We start from the raw sequence: 25,659 nt of genomic DNA, 5'->3' as shown, positions 1-25,659 counted from the left end.
TTAAACATATTTAGCTTATAAAGTGATGAATACTTTGTATATTTCATCATCAACATATACAAGTGGTTGTATTCTAGTTAGGCTATCAGCTACATATGACTTAATTTGCTTCTCTACAAGTCACCTCATAAGCAGGAGCAGTACTGTTTAAACATGAGCAAAGGATACAATCCATAGCAATCCACTGTCACATCATGATTTAGGCCCTATTTCTTTCAGATTAAGATTATTATAATCTAGATTATTGAGTCAGATTACTATAAGTTAGATTGTTATAATCTGTAGTAGAATAAGCTGTGAGTTGTTTATTTTCTAGATGATTAGAGTCTGGATTATTGGGTTGTAAGTCTAAAGAGGGAGTCGAGTGGCATGGTGGGTAATTTTTCACCCAATAATCTAGAAAAAGCTCACCTAAATGAGCTTATCAGATTATAATAAGCTACTTCAAGTTGTCTGTTTCTTTTAGCTTACTCCTAGTAATCTGGATTATAATAATTTCGAGCTGAAAGAAACATGGCCTTAGTATTTACACAAACATGTGAGCATGTAACCACCTCCCATTGAAATTTAAATTTAAATCGGGCATTGATTTTTTGAATCCAGTTGAGCATAGCACAAATTTTGCCAAATTCAGACCCGCGAAATTAAGCGGCACCGGACCCAAACCAACCGCTCTCCCTGACCCCCGGGCCCCACGGTGGGCCCCACAGCGACCTGCACTCTCTCCCTTCTCTCTTCCGATCTTATTCCACTCCGACCCGAAGGCCGAGCCACCAACCCCTCTCGCGGCCATGGACATGTGGGCCCTCCACGTGAGGAGCGGTGGGGCCTCCTGCCTCGCGCCCGCGGCGAGGCAACCCACCCCGCCGCCGCTTGCCGCCGGCGAGGCCGGCTCGCTGGCTGCGGGGCGTGCGACGTGGCGGTGGAGGCGTCAGCCGGCGCGGTGCCCGAGGCTGGTGGTCAGCGCGTCCGGGAGGAAGGGCAGGAGCGGCCGGGACGACGGCGGCGACGACGACCCGCCCAAGAACAAGGCGTCGTCATCCTCGTCCTCTCGCTCTTCTGGTGGGTTTCTCTTGATCGATTGATTGATGTCGTTGCTTCCGGTAAAATCTTGTACGCACGCGATTAGGATGGTAAAGTTGGGGATCTTTGTGTGTGGGAAGCGTTCAAACCTTGTGTGGATTCGATGAGGGTTGAAGCGATCGAAATGGTTTCGCCGTTGGAAGCTGCTTTAGATTTAAGTCATGGAATGGGTTGGTGTTAGATATGTACGACGCCATTGACTTTTTTTTATATAAGTTTGATCATTCGTCTTTATTCAAATTCTTTTGTGCAATAGGTAAATCTATATATATATATTTAACGATAAATGAAATGATATAAAAGTAATTAATAATTATGTAAATTTTTTGAATAAGACGAATGATCAAACGTACATGAAAAAGTCAACGGTGTCAGACATTTAGGGACGGAGGTAGTATATGGTATCGGAATTGGTTTATCTATGTCACAATTGGTGATATGTGAACTTCTATGCATATCCGGTGGATTTCTGGTTGTAATGGTTGAAGAGTTGTAGGTAAATTGCGCAGATAATGAACGAGCTCGCTGGATTTAGTGTTGTGGTCTCTTTGGAGATTGGAATAATTCTGGTGCAATTAGTGCACAATGGTTTGCCAAGCTTATTTGGGTGCAGGAATGTTGGAGTACTAATTATTCATATGGCAGGTTGCCATTTTTTTTAGTTTACACTGCCAAATTACCATATCATACTTATCTGGCATCTCTCATTTTCAGTACTAAACATCAAAGGAAATTGGATCGTTGTTTTTTTTTTTTTTGAAAGATCACCTATGGGTCACTGGATATGTACTTTATGGAATGCAAATGGGTAGCTTTTGATATGGGGATGGCAGTATTGATTGTTCTTTTGATGCGTGTTATCGACAAAAATATATCTTTCAATCTTCACAATATACATATGTTATCGATGGAAAACACGATTAATGAACTTAATTGATTAACTAGCTGTATGTCTTACCAAAATGATAAAATTGTGCAGGAAAAGGTGATGCATCTGCTCCTGGTGGAGATGTTTCAAATAATGAACCACAATCCAATGACACAATGTATGTACCAAGTAATTTGTCATATTGGCGAGACGTTAGAGCAAGTTTTGTTATTCCAAAGGTATGCACTATTGTTTTGAACTAGTTTAGTCTAACTGCCCATCTTTTTATAAATGAGGTTAAATTTGGGTGATCGGACCTTTACATTTTTTTACTAGATAATATTCCAAGAGAATTTGGCTTTACACATTGCATTAACTCTATTTTAGCAACTCGGTAGGATAAGCTTGATGCTATAGACCTTAAAAATCTGAAAAGGTACAGCCATTTGTTATTGATACCATCTGGGAAAGGAAGCAGCTAGTTGATTTCTGTAGTTTTAGTTGGCCTGTACTTCATCCAGTATCATGCAAACTTTTGCAGTTGCTGAAACATCCACTTGATAACCTGAGTTCTTAAGAATCAACACGCAGAGACCATATTTAGATGGTCCATGATTATACCTTTTCTGTTATATTTTATTCTAGAGTCAACTTTTGTTCAGCTTGGGATTATCCTGCATTGGCTGAAACATGTTTACATTAGCACATGCTTGCATATTCCTTGCTTTGACATTCTCACTGCGAGTTTTCTTTATCATACAACTGCCATGTAACTGTTACATAGTGGAGCAAGATTTTTCAGCGTATATTGGTAGTTGACAACTCAGAAGCATTGCTTATGTACGGAGTACTATTTTTACTTGTCCTGAAGAATGACCATTTTGCCCTGTGTGGAGAAGTGTTGTTTTTTTTATCCATAAACAAAGCAGTACCCTGTGTCTACATAATTCTAGCTAGTTTTTTTTTATTATGTAACATCTTATTGCTGCCCTTTTCCTGACGAAAGCTTATCGCTGACCATCCTTTGTCATGTCTCCAAATCAGGTGCAGACAATAGATGCAAATGCTACAGCATTGGATGGAACAGTACACTGTCTTCCTCGGAAGTGGGCCCATTCTATTCCGATGCCAGAATCTGGCTGTGTGTTGGTTGCAACCGAAGAGCTTGATGGCAATGGTACGTTCGAGAGAACTGTCATCCTCCTCCTCAGATCAGGCTCAAGAGATGCTTATGATGGCCCATTTGGTGTCATCCTAAACCGCCCATTGTATACAAAGATGAAACATGTGAACCCATCGTTCCGCAACCAGGCAACCCCGTTTAGTGATTGTTCCCTCTTCTTCGGTGGACCTGTCGACATGAGCGTATTCTTGATGAGGACTACTGATGGCAGACCAATCAAGGGGTTTGAAGAGGTGTCACCAGGTGTCTGCTTTGGTTTCAGGACTGACCTAGAGAAGGCCAGTGGTTTTCTGAAGAATGGTGTGCTCAAGCCTGAGGACCTGAATTTCTATGTTGGGTACTCTGCTTGGGATTACGACCAGCTGTTGAGTGAGATTGATCAGGGATACTGGCACGTTACTTCCTGTAGCTCAGGCCTGATAAGCGACGCTCTTGCAAGAGATCCTTCTTGCCTATGGACTGAGGTATTGAAGCTGATGGGAGGCCAGTATGCGGAGCTGAGCCAAAAGCCAAAGGAAGATGGCTCGTGAAAAATCTTGCTTGCTAGCATAGTTTGGCACAGTTGTTGCCATAAGTTTGTATATAGTTGGGAATAATCTCACCCGGTCACTGGCCAGGGTAATTGAACAGTCTTAGTAATAGTTTCATGTGGCGATCTTTTTCGTCTGTATTACCTGATCAAATATTGTGTAGTACTGGTGATAGAACAATGTTGGGCTGTGAATAATTACTGGTGTTACGTTCATCTGTCAACGTTGTGCGTGCCACAGCAAATTCAGAATTCATGATTCATCTGTTGTGGTACACCTTGGTCATTCGACCTAGTTTTCATAAGTTTCGCTCTTATGTTCGGTGTGTGTTTCTGATTACACCATTGTCAGGAACTGTTCAAGCATGGCTTAGTGGCTGCACTCACTAAGCTGAGATTAAAACGTGCTTTGCCTTTTTTTCGGCAATTCTGGTCAACCGTGTATGCCACAAGATAAGCTAAACGCGTCAGGCAAAAAGCTAGGGAGATTCAGCAGATTGCGACAGTGACAGACTTTCAGAAAACTCACCACAAGTGCACCACCATCCTGCACTCACTCATGAACACCCTTTTCTTTAGTGCCAATAACCGCGTCCATACCAAAGCTTCGCTCTCGGTACTCGTCCTCACTAGTCACTACTCGTCTAGTCCCTAGCACCCCTTCCATTTCTTTTATTTAACGTTATTGATTTTTGATTCTATGTTTAATCGTTTATTTTATTTAAAAAATAACATAATTATTAATTATTTTTTATGATTTAATTTATTACCAAAGAAACTTCAAGAATGCCTTATAATTTTGCATAATTACAAAAAAATTAAATAAGACGAACGGTCAAATAAAAAAATCAAAAGTTAATGTCTTTAAATAAAGAAACGAAGGGAATACTATGTAACCTGAGACACTCATAGTCTAAGGTCATGTTAGTTTTAAATTAGGGTTATTGTAATCTTGATTATAGGAATAATCTGAAACAAATAATTAGATTATTGTGCCAACTTATTATAATCTATAGCATACATTAATATAATCTGATAAGCTCCTCTAAGGATGTTTTTTTTATAAATTATTGAGTGGTTAAAAATCCACTGCCCTAAGGTACTTTAAATTATTTACCTATCATACCATACATTACCTATTTCAGCTTATAATAATTTAATTTGTCTTAATAGTCTAGATTGCAATGATCCCAAGTGAAAACAAACATGGTCTAAATGTTCTATATGTAGATAAAAGAAAGTGAGATACAAAGATTTTTAGGAGGAATCGAGGAGCCATTTTTCATTCATCCATTCTCTCTCACAAGTATACAATAAGTAAGCCTCCTTAGGCATCAAAAAGTTTCCGTGTTTAGCGATGGGTCTATTTAGGGGGTAATTGGGCTAAATTTTTATGGGCCGTCGGTTTTCTAACATCTATTGTCACTCTCGTTTTTAAATACATGATATCGTTGATTTTTAGAAACCATTCACTTTATTAAATATTATATCCAAAATTCACAAGATAATGCATTTAAGAATGTATTGAGTAATGGTCGCTGACTACTTGTCCTCACTGCTCGTCTAGTCCTATTGAATAATTCACATCAACGATGAAGGAATTAAGCTACCGTGTCAAGGGAAGGGTTGGGAAAAGGAACCCTGGATTTTCTCAGAGACTATCTGCGCTGCAGGTAAGTTTCAGGTGCAACTATTCAACGTTTCTGAATGCCCTGGACGAGTGGACTTCTTCTGTTCTTGGCGAAGAGTTACAGTGACTGCGTTGTGCCGTTCTCATCCCCTCGGAAGAGTCTACCGGGTTTGACGTGAGCAGATGTTACTTGTAGTTACTTTCACGTAGAACTACTGCAAAGACTAAGATAAGGCTATTGAGAAGACTAAGATAAGACTATTCTCAATTTAAGTTTTATGAACACGATTATTTAGAGTGACATGTCATCTAAAAATATTTGAAACTATGATAAAACACACCTCTCTCAATGTATTCTTAATGTATAGTTTCATCTATTGTTGTTTTCTAGACTACAGGTAAGATACAAATTTTCTAGGTAACTGTGTATATAGGGTTTCATCTTCATAAAATTCATTTCATCTCTCTTCATTAATACGTTGCTACATCATAAAAAATATCTACATGATACCATATTTATTAGTTATAAAACTTCCACTGAGAGTAACCTAATGCAGGCAAGCTAATAAACGGAGAACTACAGGTTGGCAGTGGATTGGTTTTTAGGCAGCAGATAGGGCACATTAATTTCCAATGTTAGTATTTAATAATCACATATAAATTTGACCATATATTCATAAATAATGACTTTCTGACTCATTAAAGAGGCAACAGAAAATTAAATTAGTGATATATTAGTTGACCCAAGAAGGCAATGTCTCATTCCGACCTAACTTAATTTGCTTTAAAAAAAGACATGATGTTTTATCATTATAATCTAATATAGTGGCCTACTAAATCAAATTACGGCTTCTATTGTGGCATTCTAAGTAGAATAACGCTCGTAAAGTTCTAGCTCACCGCGTTGAGCCCGGTTTTTGTTATCAAAATGTCAAGATCCAATCTCTGCAGTGCTGTAACTAATTATCAACTCACTGTTTATAAAACTAAAGAAGCAAATGGCAAGTCAAATTAAAGCATCGAAGCGAAGTTAGAGTTTGTTAATGGAAACTTCTGTCAATATTGGGGAAATAGTTTTTAAGCACTTAGGTGTAGGTATACTCGTGTACTTGCATGCCATCTAAATAGTCATTAAAAAATATGAAAAAATTTGACAAGATAGATTAATATGATAGTTTAACATGTAAGTTAAATTTGACAAATAGATTAATATGATAGTTTAACATGTAAGCTAGATTATTTTTGCTAAAACTTGTAGGAGTTAAATTTAAACTTATATGTTGGTGGAGTGATATAACTCATATTAAACTACCTTGTCATATTTTTTCATATTTTTTATGACTATTTAGATGACATACAATCAACGAGTGTCCATATACCCTTATGCTAAAAAAAACTGCTTTCTGTCAATATTGAGGTCACAGATCTATCGCGTCATTGTGTGCCTGGTCAATACAGCATCTGCCCAATTGCTCATCAGTTTTTGAACTTTATTAGTTTCGGCTAAGTAATAGGGAGTACTACCAATCTTGATTTTTTTTGTTATTTTTTGCAGTTTTATTACTGCGTGATTACATCAAAAATCTCCATGTCATCCACGCTAATTTCCTCAGCACAGACAAGCTGCTGCTCGCCGCCGCTGGTTCTGGTGCTCCCGCCGGCAAGCGCGCGAGCAGCGTACATGCCGTGCCGCGCGGCCGTCGCGCCGGCTCCAATGACGGCGACGACGTGACCCGGGTGCGCCGGCGCGGGCGCGGGCGAGGGCGATGGCGCGCTGTCCCGAGCCGCCACGAGCTGCGCGTCGGCGGCCATGCCGGCGTCGGACGCCACGCGCTGCACGGACCGCGGCGAGAGGGGCGCCGCGGCCACGGCGCCGGCGCCGTACGCGGCCGCCGCGCGCTCCGGGAAGTTGAGCGCCGCCGCCGCGCTCGCGCCGCCGCTGTCGCTGCCGCGGAGGAAGTACACGGCCGTGTCGTGCGCGACGGCCGCCGCCTCCGGCGTGGCGTAGGATCCCAGCCACAGGCGCTCCCGCGTGCCGGGCACCCGGATCTCCGACACCCACTTCCCCCACCGCCGCCGCCGCACGCCCCTGTATCTGCACCTCTCCTCCTCGCCACCGCCGCCGCCGCACCCCGCCCGGCTCATTCCTCGCTCCGGCGAGATCGACCTGACCGCGACGACCGATCTCTCTCCCCTTCTTCTTGGCTGCAAAATCTTGCAATCATCTCCTCCTCTCCTCTGTTCATGAGCATTGTGCACGTACTACGCCTATATATACATGTGCATGGGAGGTCAACCCATGGCGAGTTGACCTGCTAGCCTGCCGAATCGATTGAATCTTGCTTTGGGGTTTGACTTCTAGAGATTTCGCGCGGGAAGAACAGAAAGAAAAAAAAAAGCGAGGGAAGCAACGGGTGGACGAGTAAAGCTAGCCGTGTGTGTGCTGTGATATTTCTGGCCGGTACAAATACAACGTGAGCAAGGTAAGCTGCGGCGGCGGGGTCAAACCTCTCGGGAGGGTCAAACATGTGTTAATCCTGTATAGTTTCTGAGGGTCTAGATTATGCTTCTCGAAAGCTGGGGTTAATTCAATTCAGTTTTTTTTCTCTTTCAATAATTAAAATTAATAAAACTAAACATGTTTAACTTTTTTTGGTAGGAAATCATTTAAAGAAATACTGTTCTCCAAAGGTGGTTCGACTGGTTTCTGTTAATTTAGTGTGCTTTTGCTGTAATAAAGTTTGCATGCCAGGTTGCAAGAATCAATACAGCTAGGGCATGTTTGGTTCATACTTGAGTTTGACAGGCCACGCATTAAGCCACATCATAATTTTAACCAATAAGTTTGGTTCGCGGTCACAACTTATAGATTGCCATGTTTTATTAGCACTATGTCCCACCTAGATTTAGTTTTTAGTAACAATTTGTCTAATATGTAGTATTTGTTCTATGTATCGTATTTTTATGGCACGTCATGCATTACACCGATCATTTTCTTTTGCTTATGTTTATAAGTCAACATTTAAATCTTTAACATTAAATTTAGAGTTAATTTCGAGTGTTTAACCTAAGTTTACTTTTCAACCTAGGATTTTAGGCCGCTAAAAATACTTCCTCCATTCTAAATGTTTAGCGATGTTGAAATTTTTATATATATTTGACTCGTCGTCTTATTCAAAAAAATTTACATAATTATTCATTATTTTTAAATTATTGTATTTATTGTTAATTATACTTTTATGCACATATATAGGTTTATATATTTGACAAAAAAAATTAAATAAGACGAATAGTAAAACATATATAAAAAAAATTAACGGTGTCAAATATTTAGGAACGGAGATAATACATACATAAAAAAATTTATGAACAAATTTCATTGGCATATCAGAATTTCGGTGCTGCACCATCCAAGACCGTAGAGAGTGTAGTGCTAAACTAATTTGCATTTGGTACATCTCTCAACCGTTGGATCAAAATAGATGACCGAGATTTATCGCTACAGTTATTACTACAGTAACAAACAATATTTTGAATTACTGTTGCTACAGTGTTTTGCGCAATATTCATATCATTGATTCACCAGGTCTCTCACCTGAACAGTAATCCTCTGCACTATTCATATATTGATTCACCGTGTATCTCACATCAATAGTGATCCTCAGAGGATCCGGACCCAGAGAGAGTTGCATTGGCCAGTGATGTGACAAAAGGCTACTACCTGCATGGGCGGCACATACCTAACCACACCAAAAAGGCAGGTCAATTTCATTTAGGCAAAAGCATGTCTGAATAATTCCTTACATACCAAAAAATAATAATAAAGAAACAATGATCCAGCGAATTAAAAAGCATCAAAACGTGCGGCAAATCAAATAAAGGTGATCACGATTCACGCAAATCCGATCTGAAGTAGTCAAGGCACTAGTGACCCCGGTTAGTTGCAACGCTTGCGGGTATTGACCACTCGACCGACCTGGCTCGATTTTATTACGTCCAGTAATTTCGGGGGTGGAATATGCGCAGTACAAAGTATAATGTATTAATTAATTCAAGTAATTTTACTGCATCCGTATTTATATTAAACAAACCAATCACTCTTCCCTGATAAAGTGACGTTTTGAAGTGCATGCAGTAAACATGTTTAAATTTGTCATCATCAATCTCTTCGAATATTTCAGTTCATCTTTTGGAAAGGGCACTAGTAGATTTTGTTACTGAAAATAGCTTTTAAATCTTAAAGTTTCCTTGCTATTTCTCATAGAATATATGCTGAGACAACATATTTAATGTTGAAGATAGGATTCTGCTTAAAAGTTAAAATTACAACCATCGATCTAATATTAAATTGTTTAGAAAATGTAAGAAATATCACATGATAATGTGATTGTACTTTATTCCTAGATGTAAATCTTGATATGCCACTAAGGGTGTAAGGGGCAAGCCCGCGAACCCGCTTATAGGTCAATTAAACGGGTAACCCGACGGGCTACCCACTTAATAGGCCTATAAGCGGGTTGACGGGTCGGTCCACTTACACCTCTATATGCCATTGTTTCCAACTAAGATGTGAAGAATTTTTACTTTTTTTAGGGAAGAGTTTTTTTTACCCGACCGCAGTTATATGAAGAATTTTTACTGCATGTCATATTAAACGTTAAATATTTGTGATCAACATGTGCAATTAGTAATTAAACTACTCTAGAGTAACAAGGTCTATTTTTAAACTAGTATTACATCACAGCCCCCGTTACTCTTGTTTATTAAAGAAATGGAAACATTTCCATTTAGTGGCAAGTTTCTTGAGTTAATGAACTGTTCTATTTTTTTAATAAAAACTTTCTATATCTTATAAAATTGTTTTGATGTTTTTTAACTTTCAATAATTAATTCAATCTGTTGATATCCTCAAATAGTTATCATATAATCATCCAATTGTACACCAATTTACACCCTCATTTTTTTATTATGCTTATAAGCCAAAAATTTAATTTTTCTGCTTTAAATTTGATGATGATTTTTGAAGTCTTTTTTATCGTAATTTATTTTTCAGCCTCAACTTTTAGATCGCTAAGAACATATATATAAAAATCTTATTTACATATTATTTCTGTTGGTAAATATGTCTTTTTGCATATTCCACAGATAAATGAAAAGATGGACGACTCCTTAGCGATCGAGAGAGAAAAAGACAGAGCCCCTTATGACCAAAGCTAAGCTAATACACACAGTGATCGATGGTCAAGGGAACCGGAGCAGTAATATCTTTACTCGATCGCGGGGTGACTTGTGTGATGGCGGTGCAACGTGTGGTGCGTGTGGATGAAAGCCGATGCAGAGCTGTCACGTGTGGAATTGACCGTGCACTACTTGCACACGCCTTGCGAGAAACTTTCCCTTCTTGATCAACACCCTGGCATCTCCCTGGCACTGCCTAGTGGGGACACGACACGGGGGGGAGCCCTCTGGTGGTTGACGGTTAAAAACGGCATTGTGCTGACTGGACTTCTGGGGGAGCCGTGGTCGGCAGCTCTCGACAGCTCGGCCGGCTGTTTGGCACCTGCCTTGGCCTAGGGAGTGTTTAGTTAGAAAAATAAAAATTTTGGGTGTCATATTACACGTTCGACTGGTTGTCGGAAGTAGTTTTCGGACGAACGAATTTCGCGGCTCGCCGAGAAACCGCGAGACAAATCTTTTTGGTCTAATTAATCCATCATTAGAGCATGTGGGTTACTGTAGCACTTATGACTAATCGTCGACTAACTCAACTCAAAAGATTCGTCTCACGATTTCTCACGTAATTATGCAATTAGTTTTCCATTTTATCTATGTTTAATGGTCTATTTAGTCGTCCAAAAATTTGATGTGATGTTTTTGGACGAAAATTTTTGGAAACTAATCATGACCTAAACATCAGCTTCAAAGAGCTGTTTTATTTCGGCGATGAAACATAAAAAAAATATAATTTTCTAATATCAATTTAATAACATGAATAATAAAATTAACTAAAATAATATTGATAAATCTACTATAAAATAGAAGATGATAAAAATATACATTTTAGTGGTACGGTAAGTGTATTTAAGAAACCGATAAAAAATCAAACCTGCTAAAATCTTATAATCAAGAGGTATGCATGCTAAATTTACCATCAAAACAGTGAAAATATTGTCTCGCCTAGAACTAATAAAAACATAAAATAATAAATGATGTATCTATTAATAATAACGAGAGAAACCATGATGAGTTTATACATCTTAAAGATATGCTTTTTAAAGCCTTGGATTTAGAAATGTTTATAGGGAGAATAGAAGATAATAAGCATGTATACAGTTATACGAGGATGTACGCACGTTATGAATACGTGTTTCGTAAAAAAAGAACAGGTAGATGATTCAATAAAAAAGGTTAACAGTTTTTTTTACCCAAAGTAAAGTAGTATTAGCGTACGTACGATTAACTGTTAGTGAAGCCATTGGCAATTGGCAGGGCGAACGCTTCATAGCCCATGGAGAAAATCAAGAGCCCAAATGGTTGCCGGCCCACCTATGGCTGGGCTGAGGGCCCAACTAACGAAGTCCACGTCGCTTGCAGCCCAAGATTTCCACTTCTCACCTCTACGAATCCGTCACGACTCGATTCATTGGGCCGTTTGTTAGGGTTCTGAACTTTTAGATCCTATCTCCAAACTTCAACTCTAGTGAGGCTGTTTCTGTGAAAGCTGGAGAGTAAATCAGAACTGTTTGGCTAGCTTGATCTGCTACAGAACTCCTTAAAGAGAGGATACACAGTAGATTGACAATAATACCATTGTGGATTATGTGTGGTCATGATTAACCCATAATTTAATTATGTTATTTTTTCATGTAATTAAATACTAATTATTTTTTGAGCAACACAACTATATGGTTACAAAATAATATATGACAATTAACACACAATATAAATATTTAATAATAATATATAGTAGAATGTCATAAACATAAATGAAATGAGCACAAAATAACATGCTATGGTATAAATCTATAGTGTCGTGGCGCGCACTATCGCTGCTATGAACCGCCATGCGCTTTACGTACGAAGGGGGAAAGAGAGAATAGATTATGGTATATGAGTGACAGATTCAAGTAATTATAATAAAATAATAAAGGGTAGTGGGTCTTTTGGTGTGAAATGGAGCTATAGATGGTCAACTGGGTGGGTCGGGCTGGCACAGCCCGAGCACGGTCGGGCTCGTGCCTAAGTCTGTTGGGCCGGACGGCCTAATCAACATGTCGGGCTAGGATGGGCTAGCCCACGGGCAGCACCAGTGGCCCAGGCACAACCCAATACCACTCGGGCCGTGCCTGGCCGGCCCGAAGGCACAATGGCCCATCATGCTTCTTCAAAAAATAAGTCTATATTTGACCCCTTCACTTCTTTGGGTTATTAAAATAAGTATATTTCCGCTCTCTCTTCTTTGGGTTGTGTTATATATGGCTAGAATAAATCTATTTCACATACTATTTTTTGGGCTAGACCTTATATGAATAAATTAAGTCTATTTAAGGTCCTTAATATTTTTTTATTGAATCGGACCGTGCCGGGCCGGCCCATCGTGCCAAGGGTGCGGCCTAGGCACGGTCCAACCATCGGGTCGGGTCGGGCCGGGCCCAACACCGACCAGGCCGTGTCGTGCGTGGGCCGGGCCGCGACACCGTGCCTTGGGCCGGGCCGTCGGGCCTCGGGCCTTATGATCAACTATAAATGGAGTTGTGGAGCAGCAAAAACCTAGCTTTTAAAAATCTCCAAAAATAAAATTATTTTGCATGATATAAGATTTTGATATATGTATGTGTGTGTATGCATTCTCTTAATTCAAATGTTGTTTGTTATACTAGCATATTTATATTATACAAGTCGTATGTGATACAGTTATTTTCCCTTAAATTATTGTATCATTGTCTTTTTTTTATTAATCAAAGCACAATTAAATAATCCAGCTAAGTATGTTGCAATAAGCGCTCTCACCTAAAAGGAGGATCGAGATCAAATTTGCATCGCCTCGAACTAGTAGCAATTAAGTCAATACACCGTTATCCAACGGAGATTTGGATGGATTTTTTTATGACACACACGAAACAAGATGAGCTATTACAAATTTAAAATTTCAATTCATTTAACTTATGAAACAAACTTATATATATTTTTTATTTTATGCTATATCACGCCATTTAATGGTTTCAAAAGCGCGCTAACAGAGAATAAGGAAACAACTATCCAAAATTCAAAGGTATGTTTTTTGGGGAGAAATTAAGGATAAATAAAATAAGACTAGGATACTCTAATAAATACTAAGATGTAGGGGGTGGGATGGTTGTTCATGATAAGATAGGAATTAATTTGAATTAGAGTTGATTGATGAACAAATAGTATAGCAAAATCCATGTTTTAGGATAGGAATAGATTAAATCTCTTATATTACACTGTCTCCGTGCTCAAATAAGTTGATTGATGCGTCGTGTTGACTGCTGGTGCTTATCATGTGGGAGCCAAGGATCATCATGTTTGAGGTGCACGTCTTCCTCGGGAGGTTCACGCCGGAGATCATCACGATGAAAAATTAGTTTACATGGAGTACAGAAAAAAAAATTAACTACATTAAGGTGATGTTTTTACATGAGGTTTACAAAGTGCAGCATTGCCATGTCATCTAATTACTTTGTCTTGGCATATCTCCAACGAGTGAGAGAACATCTGTAGAATTTCACGCACGGTTGGATCTACATGTAAGCAAATCGTACCGGGACTGTTTCTCTTCAATTAGTTCAACTTATTTGTCCGACACGAAAAACTTTTGAAGTACATCATTCATGCTTGGTCTCTGGCTCCTTTCTTTCTCCAAACACAAAGTGGCCACCTCCAGCATCAACGCCACCTGTGAGTACACGAAGCTACCACTCAGCTTAGGATCCACGAAACTAATAACCCATGGCCGATCGCCATTCTTCAACCTCTCCTTGATCTTCCACACCAACTGTCTCACTGAAGTCTCAGCATCATCGACACTGTTCACAACAAGATCAGCCATTCTGGCCCCTCTAACCAGCTCCAGAAGCACGATTCCATAGCTGTACACGTCAACCTTCTCGGTAATCGGAAGGCTCGAGACCCATTCTGGAGCCATGTACCCTCTTGTCCCTCTGATCCTGAACGAGTATGGATCATCGTGATCACTTCTTTGATGCGACTTTGCGAGCCCAAAGTCACTGATCTTGGGCTCGAAACCCTCGTCGAGAAGTATGTTTTCAGGCTTGATGTCGCAGTGGATGATCCAGTCAAGACACTCGTGGTGAAGATACGCCAATCCTTTGGCCACGCGAATGGCAATGTTGTATCTTCGCTGCCAACTCAGCGTCTCCCTAGCTCCAAACAGCCACGTGGCGAGCGATCCGTTCTCCACGTACTCATAGACCAGAAGCCGGCGGTGGCGCTCCGAGCAGACGCCGCGGATCCTCACCAGGTTCATGTGGTTGATCCGGCCGATGACGCTCACCTCGGTCTCGAACTCGTCTTCTCGCTGCTGCTGCGGCGACGTGGGCTTGAGCTTCTTCACGGCCACGGCGCGGTCGTCGCCGGCGGCGAGGACGCCCCTGTACACGGAGCCGTACCTGCCGTGGCCGATCACGTCCTTGAAGCCTTTGGTTGCCTTCCTCAGCTCGCCGTAGGTGAACCTGCGGAAATGGTCGGTCACCACCCTGTACCCTTCCTCCGCGGCCCATTGCTCCGACGGCGCCGGCCGGCTCCTCGCCGTGAACCACCAGCCGAACGCGATGAAGCAGAGCTCCACGGCGAAGAACGCCGAGAGGAACCCGTAGTAGTAGCGCCACGACGCGCCTCCGCTGTCGTCCCCGGAGGCGGCCGGGAAGGAGAGGACTCTTGTCGTTACGTCCGCCGGCGACGACGCGGCGTCGCAGGCGAGCACGGGGGCGGCATCTGGAATGGCGCTGTTGTAGCTCGGCGCGTCTGTTGCCACCAGCCTTGCCGGAAGCTTGAGGTACACCGTGCCGGGGTAGCCGGGGTACGTCTTGCCGTTGAAGAGCGCCGACTTGAGGTAGCAGTCGCCGACGTCGTCCTTGTACTCAAACGCCACGCAGTTGCAGAGCTCGAGGCACGTCGTCTTGCATGCGTCGACGGAGATGGACGATACGAGGTTGAGGTCGGAGCCCCAGAAGTCTGTCTGCGGCAGCGTCGCGAAGTCCATCGCCGGCCGGCCCTCCCCGCCGCAGGTGAAGTTGAACGTCGGCCTGCAGCCCCTGCCGCGGTCGCCGGAGTCGGCGGGCACGTAGCTGGGAGGGCACGAGCAGGCCGGCCGCGGCGTGTACACGCAGAGGCCGTTCCAACCGCAGAGTCCATGGATGCCGCACGGCTGCGGGAAGGCCATCCAAGAAACCGACCAGCTCCCGTCGGCGTCGCGCAGGCTGTACAGCCGGAGGTTCCCGTCGTGGTCCAGCGTCAGCCGCCGCCTGACGCCGGCGGCGCCGAGGTCCGACGCGACGAACGTGGTGTTGTCGCTGGCGAGGAACCGGCCGGCGTCGTCGAGGACTCCCCGGCGGCTGGCGTTGTAGGAGATCCTGCCGTTGATCCAGCTGCTGGCGTCGGGGTCCGGCCAGTAGATGTTGGAGATGTCCGGGCCGTCGTACGCCAGTGAGAGGAGGTACCGGTCGTCGAACCGGAGCGCGTAGTAGCTCGTCGGGTGCACCACATCCGTCGTGGACAGCCTCGCCGTGGCCGTCACCGGCTGCCCCGGCAGCAGCGTGTCGGTCGGGTGATCGAAGCTCTGCCATAGCACGCCACCGTCCTCGCCTCTCACGACGAGGTTGCCGGCGTCCGTCATCTCGGCGGCGGCGGAGGAGGAGCTCGAGTTGGTCTGCCACACCGCCGTGCCGTCGTAGTCGGTGAGCACCAGGCTGCCGTCCTTCCGCAGCGTGACCTTCGACCCCATGCCGTGCACCGGCCTGTCGCGGTTGGCCGTCCAGGCGACGGTCCGGTCGGCCGAGGCGGCGAACCAGACGGAGAGGGTGAAGACGGTGGAGGAGAGGTTGTAGAAGCCGAACGCAAAGACGCCATTGGATGACAGGAGGATGTCAGAGGCGCGTTCCACGGACAGTGATTCACCTCTCCCAAGGTTACTGCCGCCATGAGCCGGAGCTAGAAGAAGAGCAGAGATCAAGAACACGATTACAAGCACCAATGGAGGATTTGACGCCATGGCTGGCAATTGACATCAATTCTGCACCGAAGCTGCAAGCAGCACGGCCAGCATCAGTTCTAAACTAGATTATTACTAGTAGATGAAATCGGTTATGAATTCTGAGAACCCAATTACCAAAATACCGTATCAATTATCATGTCATTGTGTCAACCCTGATGACTCGTTTGCTTGGTGTTAACAGCGTCAACTCGGCTGCAATTGAACAGTTCTGTAGTAAGGCCAGCAAGAGACAGCTTGACAAAACTGACCATACGGAAGAACATGTCTTTTGTTAATCCATGTGTCGTTTTTTTTGCCCAGCTGTCAGGTGAGATCACCCGTGTAATCCAGGGAGAACTTTCACTTACCTACGCAATAAGAACTCTTTGTTTGACATTTATTTTGAGGCTTTTTGTTTGACTTGACAACCATGGTAAGCTGCTGGCTATTCATATTGGGGTGGGGTTGTTGGGGAAATGAAATCATTCTCGATTATAGAAGATTCTTTGCCAAACCGTAGTATTAGCATCCGGTATTAGAAATGTGAAAACATGAACTCATGGAGCTTTCTTGACCTCTCAACGATAACAACAGTACTGTAGAGTGTAGACCTATTCAGTTCATAACCGAAGAGATTTTGAACGGAGTATGCCTTCGTCGAGTCAGAGGAAAACAATATACTTGCTATCTCAAAGTGAGGTTGAACTTTTACCGTATTAGTAGAACAATTTGTAACTACACATCTGTTCATTGCATGAGAACATAATTACAGGTTTTTCCACGAAGAACAGTATAACTGCAGTCGGCAGCCATGTTACATACAAGATCGATGAATCGAATGAATGAACAAATGACCCACACACAACAATGTTGGCAGTTAGATTGACCCCTCGCTGAGGTTTCTCCAGCTCGTCATATTCTACAAAACTGAATAAAAGTTTGTGATGCCTTTCATGTGTCTTCTCTCTTCATGTCATCGCCTACCCCTACCAACATACAATAGTACTGCAGCAGATATTTTTGGAACTTCAGCATCTCAATTCTGCATCCCTCTTATGGTAGTCTCGATGCGGAAGGTTGACGAAAGAATTCTAAATAGCCCATCAGGGTTATCTGCATGCACCTGAAAGAAGATAAGGTCCAAAATTAAATCTTGTTTGCTGTCAATAAATCTGTATGACACAACATCACAATTAGCACAGCTATGTCGGATGGGCTATGGCCAACGAGCAGAAGGTTCATATAAGGGTATCTAAGCTGTAATAAAAAATAAATAATACTTATTCATCACAGTATATACTTTATGGAGAATGGTGTAGATGATCTAGACTACAAGGATGTAGAACGCATACCCAATGTCCAGCATCTTCAAGCACATGCATTTCCACTCCTCCACCCTCATCTGAGGCCAATTCCTCAGCAGTATGAATTCTCTGGAGATCTTCAAGAGCCCATCTATGCAAACTTCTTTCGGCTTTAAGGAAATTAATATGAACGCCCCTTGGTACATTCTCTACAATCCCCCTGTGCATCCAAATAGTTCATAGCTTAATAGACAACATGTTTTACAGGTTTAGATGATTAAAGAAGGAATTGCAGAGGATTTACCATAAGTTAGTCTCTTCATAGGACTTGTACATGTCAGAGATGCCATTTAGGTCAAAATTCCATGAGAAGCTTGAAGACGATAGTGACCCTAATGGACTGCTTCGTCGGAGATTTGTTGCCACCCACTGAAACAAAGAATGCATGATGCACTGAAATGCCTTTTGTTTCATGGCAGATGTAAAATCAAGTGACATTTTATGCCAGTCAAATCAAGTAAGCTTGGAAGGGTGTCCTGACACCAGGAGAGTAATCAAGCATACCCGTGCAACATCCATAGAAAATTGTTCTTTAACTAGAGCATCCACCACTTCTTGCTTTGAAGAAACCTGGGTATCAAGATTAGAAAACAGAAAGCAAATGATGAAACATATAGAATCCACTTCTTTAGACTCAATTTTGCAGTGACAGAGGTGTACATATAATACTAAAAGGTCAACCTGCATAGGCATTCTTCTGAGGGACTCAATAAGTTCAGCAGGGTGATCTTCGCCATCTCCCCCAGCACGAACCTTGCCAGGAGTAGCATCAAGAACCCATACCTTTAGAGGGCATAATATACAGACGAAACTTAGACAAAAGATTAAATATATCAGTTTCTATTCCATGATTGTCACACTAAAATCATTCAGAAAAGTACTTGTGATTACCCTAACAGGACGTGCAAGCGGTTTTGCAGCTTGTTCTACCATACTCAGAGCCACTGCAAAGAACATACTTGAGGACTGGGGCATTTATGGGTTGTTATAACGGGAGACAAGGAAACAGGAAAACCTTTTCCACCAAAGCTGTGACCAACCAACACCCGTGGAGTTAACCTGAGCTGCACTATCTGTTGCATTTTAGATATGACATTTCTTAGAATTCCTCTACATTTAATTAGCATAAGGTGACAGATATATGGGGAAAAAAAGAGAGGTGAACTGAAAGCCACTGAGATATAAAATAACAAGAAATAATGCCCATTGCCAGGCAACAGATCATTTTGTAGGTTACTCTAAAGTCAGCAGATATCAGAGTCTGCTAGATATTACATGATTCTAATGAGGTATTATTCATTTCTCAAAGCTCTAATGATCATAATACAGTGTCAATCACTAAGCTAACTAACATGTGCATGATGGAAAAATGGTATGCAAAGTTCTCAAGCACTTGGAGTGCCGCATATCTATTAATGCAACAAAATGTGTGATCCATGTAAACTACACAGATATAACGCAAGCACATGCATATATTATTTTGTGACTCGATATATTGATATCTGATATCATGCCACTGACATGCTCAGTGTGTATATATTAGAAGCCAAGACAGAAATAGCTGTGAGATGAAAATACAAACCAGCTTTAGAACATCAAGAGCAGTCGAGGCAACGGTATGTGGTCCTCTTTTCTTAATTGACGTTGAATCTCCATGGCAACGCAAATCAACCAAGAGGAACTGCATGAGGAAAAGTCAGGTGCAGTTTTTTTTTTTTTCCTTTCTGCAGTGAAATGAGTCATATTGTAAGCAGAATTTCAGATAAAGTAACCTGCCACATTGGAAATTCCTGAGCCAGCCTCTTTGCAAAAGATCCTTCAAACAAAAGCAGCTAATTAATTTTGTGATTATATGCATCTATACAGCCAAAAAAACTTTAAAATGTGCCTATCTCACTCATTCGTAAACTGAACAACTACAACCAAGTCAATACACCAAGGAAAACAATGCATAATAAGAAACCAAAAACTTCTCAATTACCCCAGTTTTTCCTGCTCCCAAGGATGCCGTGAAGGAGAACAGCTGTTGGTGGATCAGGTACTGATTTGTCCATAAATGAGTTCCATTGCACCTAAGGTGAAGTGATGATTATGAGTAACTTGCAATACATAACATTTAACCATTGATCTGCTATCTACATTATTTAAAGACTAGTGGCATATCACTGCAGTTGGCATGAACGCAATACGTACAAGGCTCCCTTGAACCAGTTCATAGGCCTACAGGGAATGAACATAAATGATTAGTCAGCAAGGTATGGAGGAAGTTTGTATACATCTGAAGCTTCAACCATCCTTACCAGAACTCCACTGTGCCTGTCAACATCAGGTTGATAAGCAATACTTGTGTTGGCCACTGCCATCTGAGCACAACGGCATGGACTACCCAGAAATGACCTCGAATTGATATTAGTCGATATCAGCTGGCCATGGCAAACATTCTCCTAAAACCATAAAAGCAAAATATACAATCATGATGAGAAGCTCACAAATGCATAAGCAGTTGCTGCAAAGAATCACAAGTCATGCAGGCACGCCAGTATCCCAGAAACAAGGTCCTGAACACCGTATGTAATTCAGTACTAAGAATTTAGAGCACTAAGTTAGCCACCAGACCCACCTCCTATTGCGCTACACATTATGCGAGTATTAAAGCATTTCTCAAACCTATACTAAGAACAGATCAGCACTAAAAACGCTTAAAATGCACAAAATTTTATCTGTGACAATTAGTCCCTCCTGTACATCTGAATCTGGATTTGTATGAGTATAGGACAACAAAGCAACAATCATAATCCACCCTTAGGGTGTGTTCTTTTGGATAAAAATGGGTCGAACCAAGTTACTCATGCCAAACGAGATAAATCGTTAACATATAATTAATTACCTTTTTGCAAAAAATTCTACAGAAAAAATGCTTTAAAGCCATAAATAAACCCATTTTCAAGTTTGAAATAATTAATTTATAATTAAACATGCATAAATAAGTTAGCTCGTTTCGTGTGAGCAAATTGGTTCAGTCCATTTTTGCCCAAAATAACTCAGCCCAAGACATATAAACTAAGGCTAAGAGTTGTCATATATACGTAAGAAATGCGTGGGTTCTAAATAGTACACTTTATAGTAGTCTTGCATTTCTGCGTTGAGATGCTAAGATGCCCTGACTTGCATCTACATTCCGCTGATCACCAGGTCGCCAACCGCCACAACTTTCGTCAAAATTGCACCAAAACCTCGCACTTAGCTCCAGTTAATCAACACGAGACACGAAAGCACATACAACCCCAAATCGCATGAGCTCACCCCCACTCTACTGCCACGAATCCGACGAGTAAACCAAGGACGAGTAAGGGCAAGGGGGGGAGAAGGGAGAAATGCTACCATGCGAAGGCGCGAGGCGCGAACCCTACTCCCCCGCCGCCACGGGGAGAGCCCCACGGCGACCGGATCCCTCCTCGTCTCCGCGGAGAGGACGCGCGGCGGCGCCGCGCCGCCCGCCGCCGCGGCCGCCGCCATCAGATCACCGGGAGAGCGAGCGAAGCGAGCTCGGCGTTGTCCGTACCCGCGTGCCGCGTCACCAAAATGAGGTGGGAAAAAAAGAAACGAATTTATATTATTTATTTTTCGTGGTGGGGAAGTCGCAGACGGAACGGCGGAGGCGGAGAACACGAAGAGCGTGACGCTGACGCGTGGGGCCCACGCGCAACCCCGGGGTGTGACCGGTGGGTCCCGCGTCAGATGGACGGTGGGCGCGGGTATGTGGGGCCCAGCCTGTCTGTGGATTACGTGGGCTGGGCTGAATGGCCCAACAAGCGAGCGCAGTTACATGGGCCTCCAATATACGTAGTCCGGAATTTCGAGCGTCGCCGGCGACGAGGCCGGCGCGCGACTCGCCGTGGGAGGAGAAGCTTAGGGGGATCCAGATGGAGAAGGCGACGGGGACTGAGGAAGAAGGGAGGAAGAGAGAGCGCAGATTAGGGTAGGGGGGTCGCAGACGTGCTGGAAGACGAGGGACCCGGCAGCGAAGGAGCGGAAGCAGCTGGCGGCGGCGGAGTTTGGCGCATGATGCTGAGGAGGCCTTGAAGGAGATGGCGAGGTGAGGTGCCCGAGGAGAAGACTGGTCCGACGAACTGGGCGTGGAGGCTCGCAAGTACCGCGGGAAGTGGGAATACTTTTGGTCCAGAAGCTTCGGTTCCTTCGACACAACCTGTCAGTAATTCGTCGATGTTATTCTTCTTTGATTGATCGATTAGATTGGGTTGGATTCGTTAGGGTTCATCGGTAATACACGATCACATTCTCCACTTCATTGGAAATTGTTATATTCACGGAATCACGGGTGCTATGCTTTGTTATGATCGATTGCATCTTCTAACGCATTGGAAATGATTGGATTGATGTTAATTTGGTTGATATACTTGCTACATGCAGCGGCTAAGGAGGTAAATTTGGTTGATATACCGCACCAGGGATAACTGCAAAACGCTTACTAAGGAGGTAAATTTTGATTCCTGATGTGCAATATCTTATAACCAACATTAGGCCCTTTCATAATGATAACACCCTAGCCTCAAAAAAAATATTAATAACACCCTTACTATATCAGAATCACGAGGTAGTTTTATCTATGGAGGTGAAGTGATATCATGATTAGTGGTGCGTTGCCTGCAGGGTCGATGTTTGTTACTGACAGGTCCTACCCATGCTGTTGTGGTGTCTGATCATGTGTATTTTGAGGCTGTGCTGAAGGTGAAGGGCTCTGTTGAGTTTTTTAGCTGTCCCACTCACTGGTGTTTCTGAAAGTAGTGAAACGTGCTTGGTTAATAGAGATTATACTAGCAGGCTTAGCACGCTGGAGTTGACATTTGGCTATATTGTTGAGACCTTGGAGGCTGCAATCAGTGTTCATGTCATTGATGGATTATGGCGAGATGGTTTTCATGGTGTATTCACTGCCCATACCCCTAGTCTAATTGACAACAGAGTCTTGCTTCTTGATTCCAGATATGACATTGTGCCTGTTAATGCTGATCGCATGACCAAGCTTTCACGGAATGTTGTCTCTGTGGAATCTGTGGGAAACTTGACAGTTTTTGTGTTGTTATTGGATGTGGTGACGAGATAAAGGCTCAAAAGGATTTCACACATGACGAGGCTGGTATGAGCTGTGGTGTTTTTAGAGCAAGTTCAATAGTATAGCCAACTGTTGGCTCTAACTTGTCTATAGCCAACTTAATAGCCAATTCATATAATAGCATAGACTACACAACTAATATCCGGTCCCACCTATCATACACACATAAGTCTTGGAGTCCGTGTTGCAGCTGACTATAAATTAGTAGCCCGCTACCATTCTCTCCCCTCTTATCTTATTAAAACATGCTTACAGCCGGCTTATAGCCTGCTATTGTACCGGCTCTTAATGTGGGCTTTTTTAAAATGTAAGTCACTGTTGCCTGGCCGCTTATTTCCTTGCTTCCTCATGGCTATACTTAGTATCTCACTCTAATCTTTTTGCTTGTTGTTTAGGACATTGACATAGTTTTCGGTGTACATGTTCTACCATTGTTTTTCTAATCATATATTAGAAATTATTGAAAATATAACTAAATGAAAGTCTTTTCCATGACAAATCTAGTATTATACCTCCATTTTACATTACAAGATATTCTGGCCCTCTAAATTCATATGGATGTTATTGGACACATATACAAAACATATTCATTGATATATCGATAAATCTAGGTATAACTAAAACATCTTATAATATTGGACAGAAGGAATAATATCTTTTGTACATGTGAAATCTTAATATCGTAGTAGTTGAGCAGAAGCATATTATCTGCATTGTTCTTAAGAAATTCAATGTTCCTATAACTCAAATGTCTTTTAGCGATATGGTTTCCGATCCTTTTTTTCCCTTCTAGATTGCCATCAAAGCAGCCAGAATTCACAACATGACCGCATGACAGGATTTATACTGGTGCAGGTTATAGTTTATAATTTCTAGTACAGATTTTGCTTTGAAATTCTTTTGAGTAAATTTCACTAAACTACAGCTACTTTGATTAAACTATCGCAAGACTACATGATATCACAAAACTGTTAGAGTGTATAAAATGAATTGTTCGTCTTTCCCTATCAGCTTAGGCTTTTAGGTGCAACTGGCTGATGCATGCAACTTAACATGGTATCAGAACCAGAGGTCTCGAGTTCGAATCCTGGCTGGCGCACAATTAAATAAAATAATTGCAGCGCCCACTCCAATATTCTACGCTTGAGACTTGAGGAGGTCTCGCGTGAGGGGGAGTGTTGGAGTGTATAAAGTGAATTGCCCGTCTTTCTCTGTCAGCTTAGACTTTTAAGTGCAACTGACTGATGCATACAGTCAGCTTAGGCTTTTAGGTGCAACTGGCTGATATTGCCCGTCTTTCTCTGTCAGCTTAGACTTTTAAGTGCAACTGACTGATGCATGCAGTCAGCTTAGACTTTTAGGTGCAACTGGCTGATACATGCAACTTAACAAAAACTATAGATTTAAGGCTAAGTATCACAAAACTACAGATTCACTATTGAAGTTACTAGAAAACTATATATCTACTGCTATCACAAAATTGAAATAACCAACTCAGCCTTTTTTCTATATTGTGATTTCTCAGCCCTAACTTACACTGGAAAGATCAATACTGACAGAATTGAGTTTCTGTAATTACATTATATGCTGGTACCATATTTACTTGTTGGTTTCTGTTAGAAATAGCCACAAACTTATCTGGGAGTAAGACTGTTGAAATTGAACGCCTTTACACACAAAGGTTTATTCTTTTCATCAAACATACAATTGAGAAAAAAGAAAGAATAAAGAAAACACAAATGAGGAGGAGCTCTTTATGCCATGACAAGAAAGTCAAGCTGGTCCTTGGTGCATGTTCTTTCTTGAATCTATTATCAGTGGGCCAAGTCAATAGATAATTGCTTGTATGGTACATGCATCACAATCTTAATCTCCATGACGACATTTTGTACCTCCTTTTTTCTTCAGCGTACTCATCTCTGAAGAAACAGGCATGAAATTCGTTTGTTGGCCTTATGGATGGGGGAGGAACCCCAGTAAAGGATGTTGTCATCATTTCAGGTTCTCAACTACTCTAAGTCTCTACTGATACCATACGATCTTTGATTTGTATTCTAGCTGCACTGTATATTCTTGTTGATATTGATATGTCCATTGTCTGAAAGATCTTTGGTGATATCTGGCATCATATCTACAGCAGCAGCCTCAGCCCTCAGTATGATGTGCAGGTAACTGCAAGCGATGTCATTCAGCAGTGTGCAATGGAGAGGATATGAAGCTGCTCCATCTTCTTCTGTACTCCTGTTCTGTAATGAATACTATCCCTTTCCTTATCAACCACCAGTGCTACAAGATAACTAGTTTACTGTCCATTCCATAACCTGCTTCACCAACTAAGGGCACATTGCACAAACAAAAATTCTGTTCTTGACATGCTGTGATTAATTTTTGTGCCAACAAATGGTTCTTGCCTTCTTTTATATCTCTACAGATAAATGTTTTCTTCCTGTCCTGTTTGTGGAGTGTACGTGAGCAGTCATGTCTCTTTGTGAAACCTTTATTCTCTCTCCAAAAGTTGAGAACTGCAAATTCTGCAACTGTCTATTCATACCCCAAGCATGTTCTCTGAACAGTTACTACTTGGGACTTGAGAGAGCATGCAGATGATATCAAGTGTAAGCTTTTCATCAACAGG

General features: G+C 42.2%; 4 protein-coding genes and 1 pseudogene across 4 annotated transcripts; 2 read left to right on the top strand and 3 right to left on the bottom strand.

Annotated features, from left to right (window-relative positions):
- Positions 1-765: 765 nt before the first annotated feature.
- LOC102712775 (UPF0301 protein Cpar_0662-like) lies at positions 766-3,879 on the top strand. The gene is made up of 3 exons (XM_015836776.2): positions 766-1,062; positions 2,063-2,190; positions 2,996-3,879. Exons 1-3 carry the CDS (start codon positions 792-794, stop codon positions 3,662-3,664), a joined length of 1,068 nt encoding a protein of 355 aa, XP_015692262.2. The 5' UTR covers positions 766-791; the 3' UTR covers positions 3,665-3,879.
- A 2,798-nt stretch (positions 3,880-6,677) lies between these two features.
- LOC121056726 (ethylene-responsive transcription factor ERF039-like) lies at positions 6,678-9,020 on the bottom strand. Its single transcript, XM_040529983.1, has 2 exons — positions 9,015-9,020; positions 6,678-7,531 (listed from the first exon to the last, which is right to left on the bottom strand). The coding sequence occupies exons 1-2, from the start codon at positions 9,018-9,020 to the stop codon at positions 6,854-6,856; spliced, it is 684 nt and encodes a 227-aa protein (XP_040385917.1). The 3' UTR covers positions 6,678-6,853.
- A 4,926-nt stretch (positions 9,021-13,946) lies between these two features.
- Positions 13,947-16,544, bottom strand: LOC102712497 (putative receptor protein kinase ZmPK1). The gene has a single exon (XM_015841130.2). The coding sequence runs from the start codon at positions 16,542-16,544 to the stop codon at positions 14,106-14,108; it is 2,439 nt and encodes an 812-aa protein (XP_015696616.2). The 3' UTR covers positions 13,947-14,105.
- Positions 16,545-17,254: 710 nt separating this feature from the next.
- LOC102712223 (abhydrolase domain-containing protein C22H12.03) lies at positions 17,255-21,437 on the bottom strand. Its single transcript, XM_006646480.3, has 13 exons — positions 21,272-21,437; positions 20,191-20,334; positions 20,084-20,110; positions 19,872-19,962; positions 19,663-19,706; positions 19,473-19,571; positions 18,906-18,963; positions 18,782-18,834; positions 18,572-18,673; positions 18,395-18,460; positions 18,135-18,259; positions 17,879-18,050; positions 17,255-17,649 (listed from the first exon to the last, which is right to left on the bottom strand). The coding sequence occupies exons 1-13, from the start codon at positions 21,404-21,406 to the stop codon at positions 17,563-17,565; spliced, it is 1,203 nt and encodes a 400-aa protein (XP_006646543.2). The 5' UTR covers positions 21,407-21,437; the 3' UTR covers positions 17,255-17,562.
- A 210-nt stretch (positions 21,438-21,647) lies between these two features.
- Positions 21,648-23,196, top strand: LOC107303869 (annotated as a pseudogene).
- Positions 23,197-25,659: the final 2,463 nt, after the last annotated feature.

The sequence above is a fragment of the Oryza brachyantha genome, chromosome 1, assembly GCF_000231095.2.
Source record: "Oryza brachyantha chromosome 1, ObraRS2, whole genome shotgun sequence".
In the NCBI taxonomy this organism is placed as follows: domain Eukaryota; kingdom Viridiplantae; phylum Streptophyta; class Magnoliopsida; order Poales; family Poaceae; genus Oryza; species Oryza brachyantha.
The sequence above is the reverse complement of the archived record's forward strand: the minus strand, read 5'-3'. Positions and strand labels throughout refer to the sequence as shown.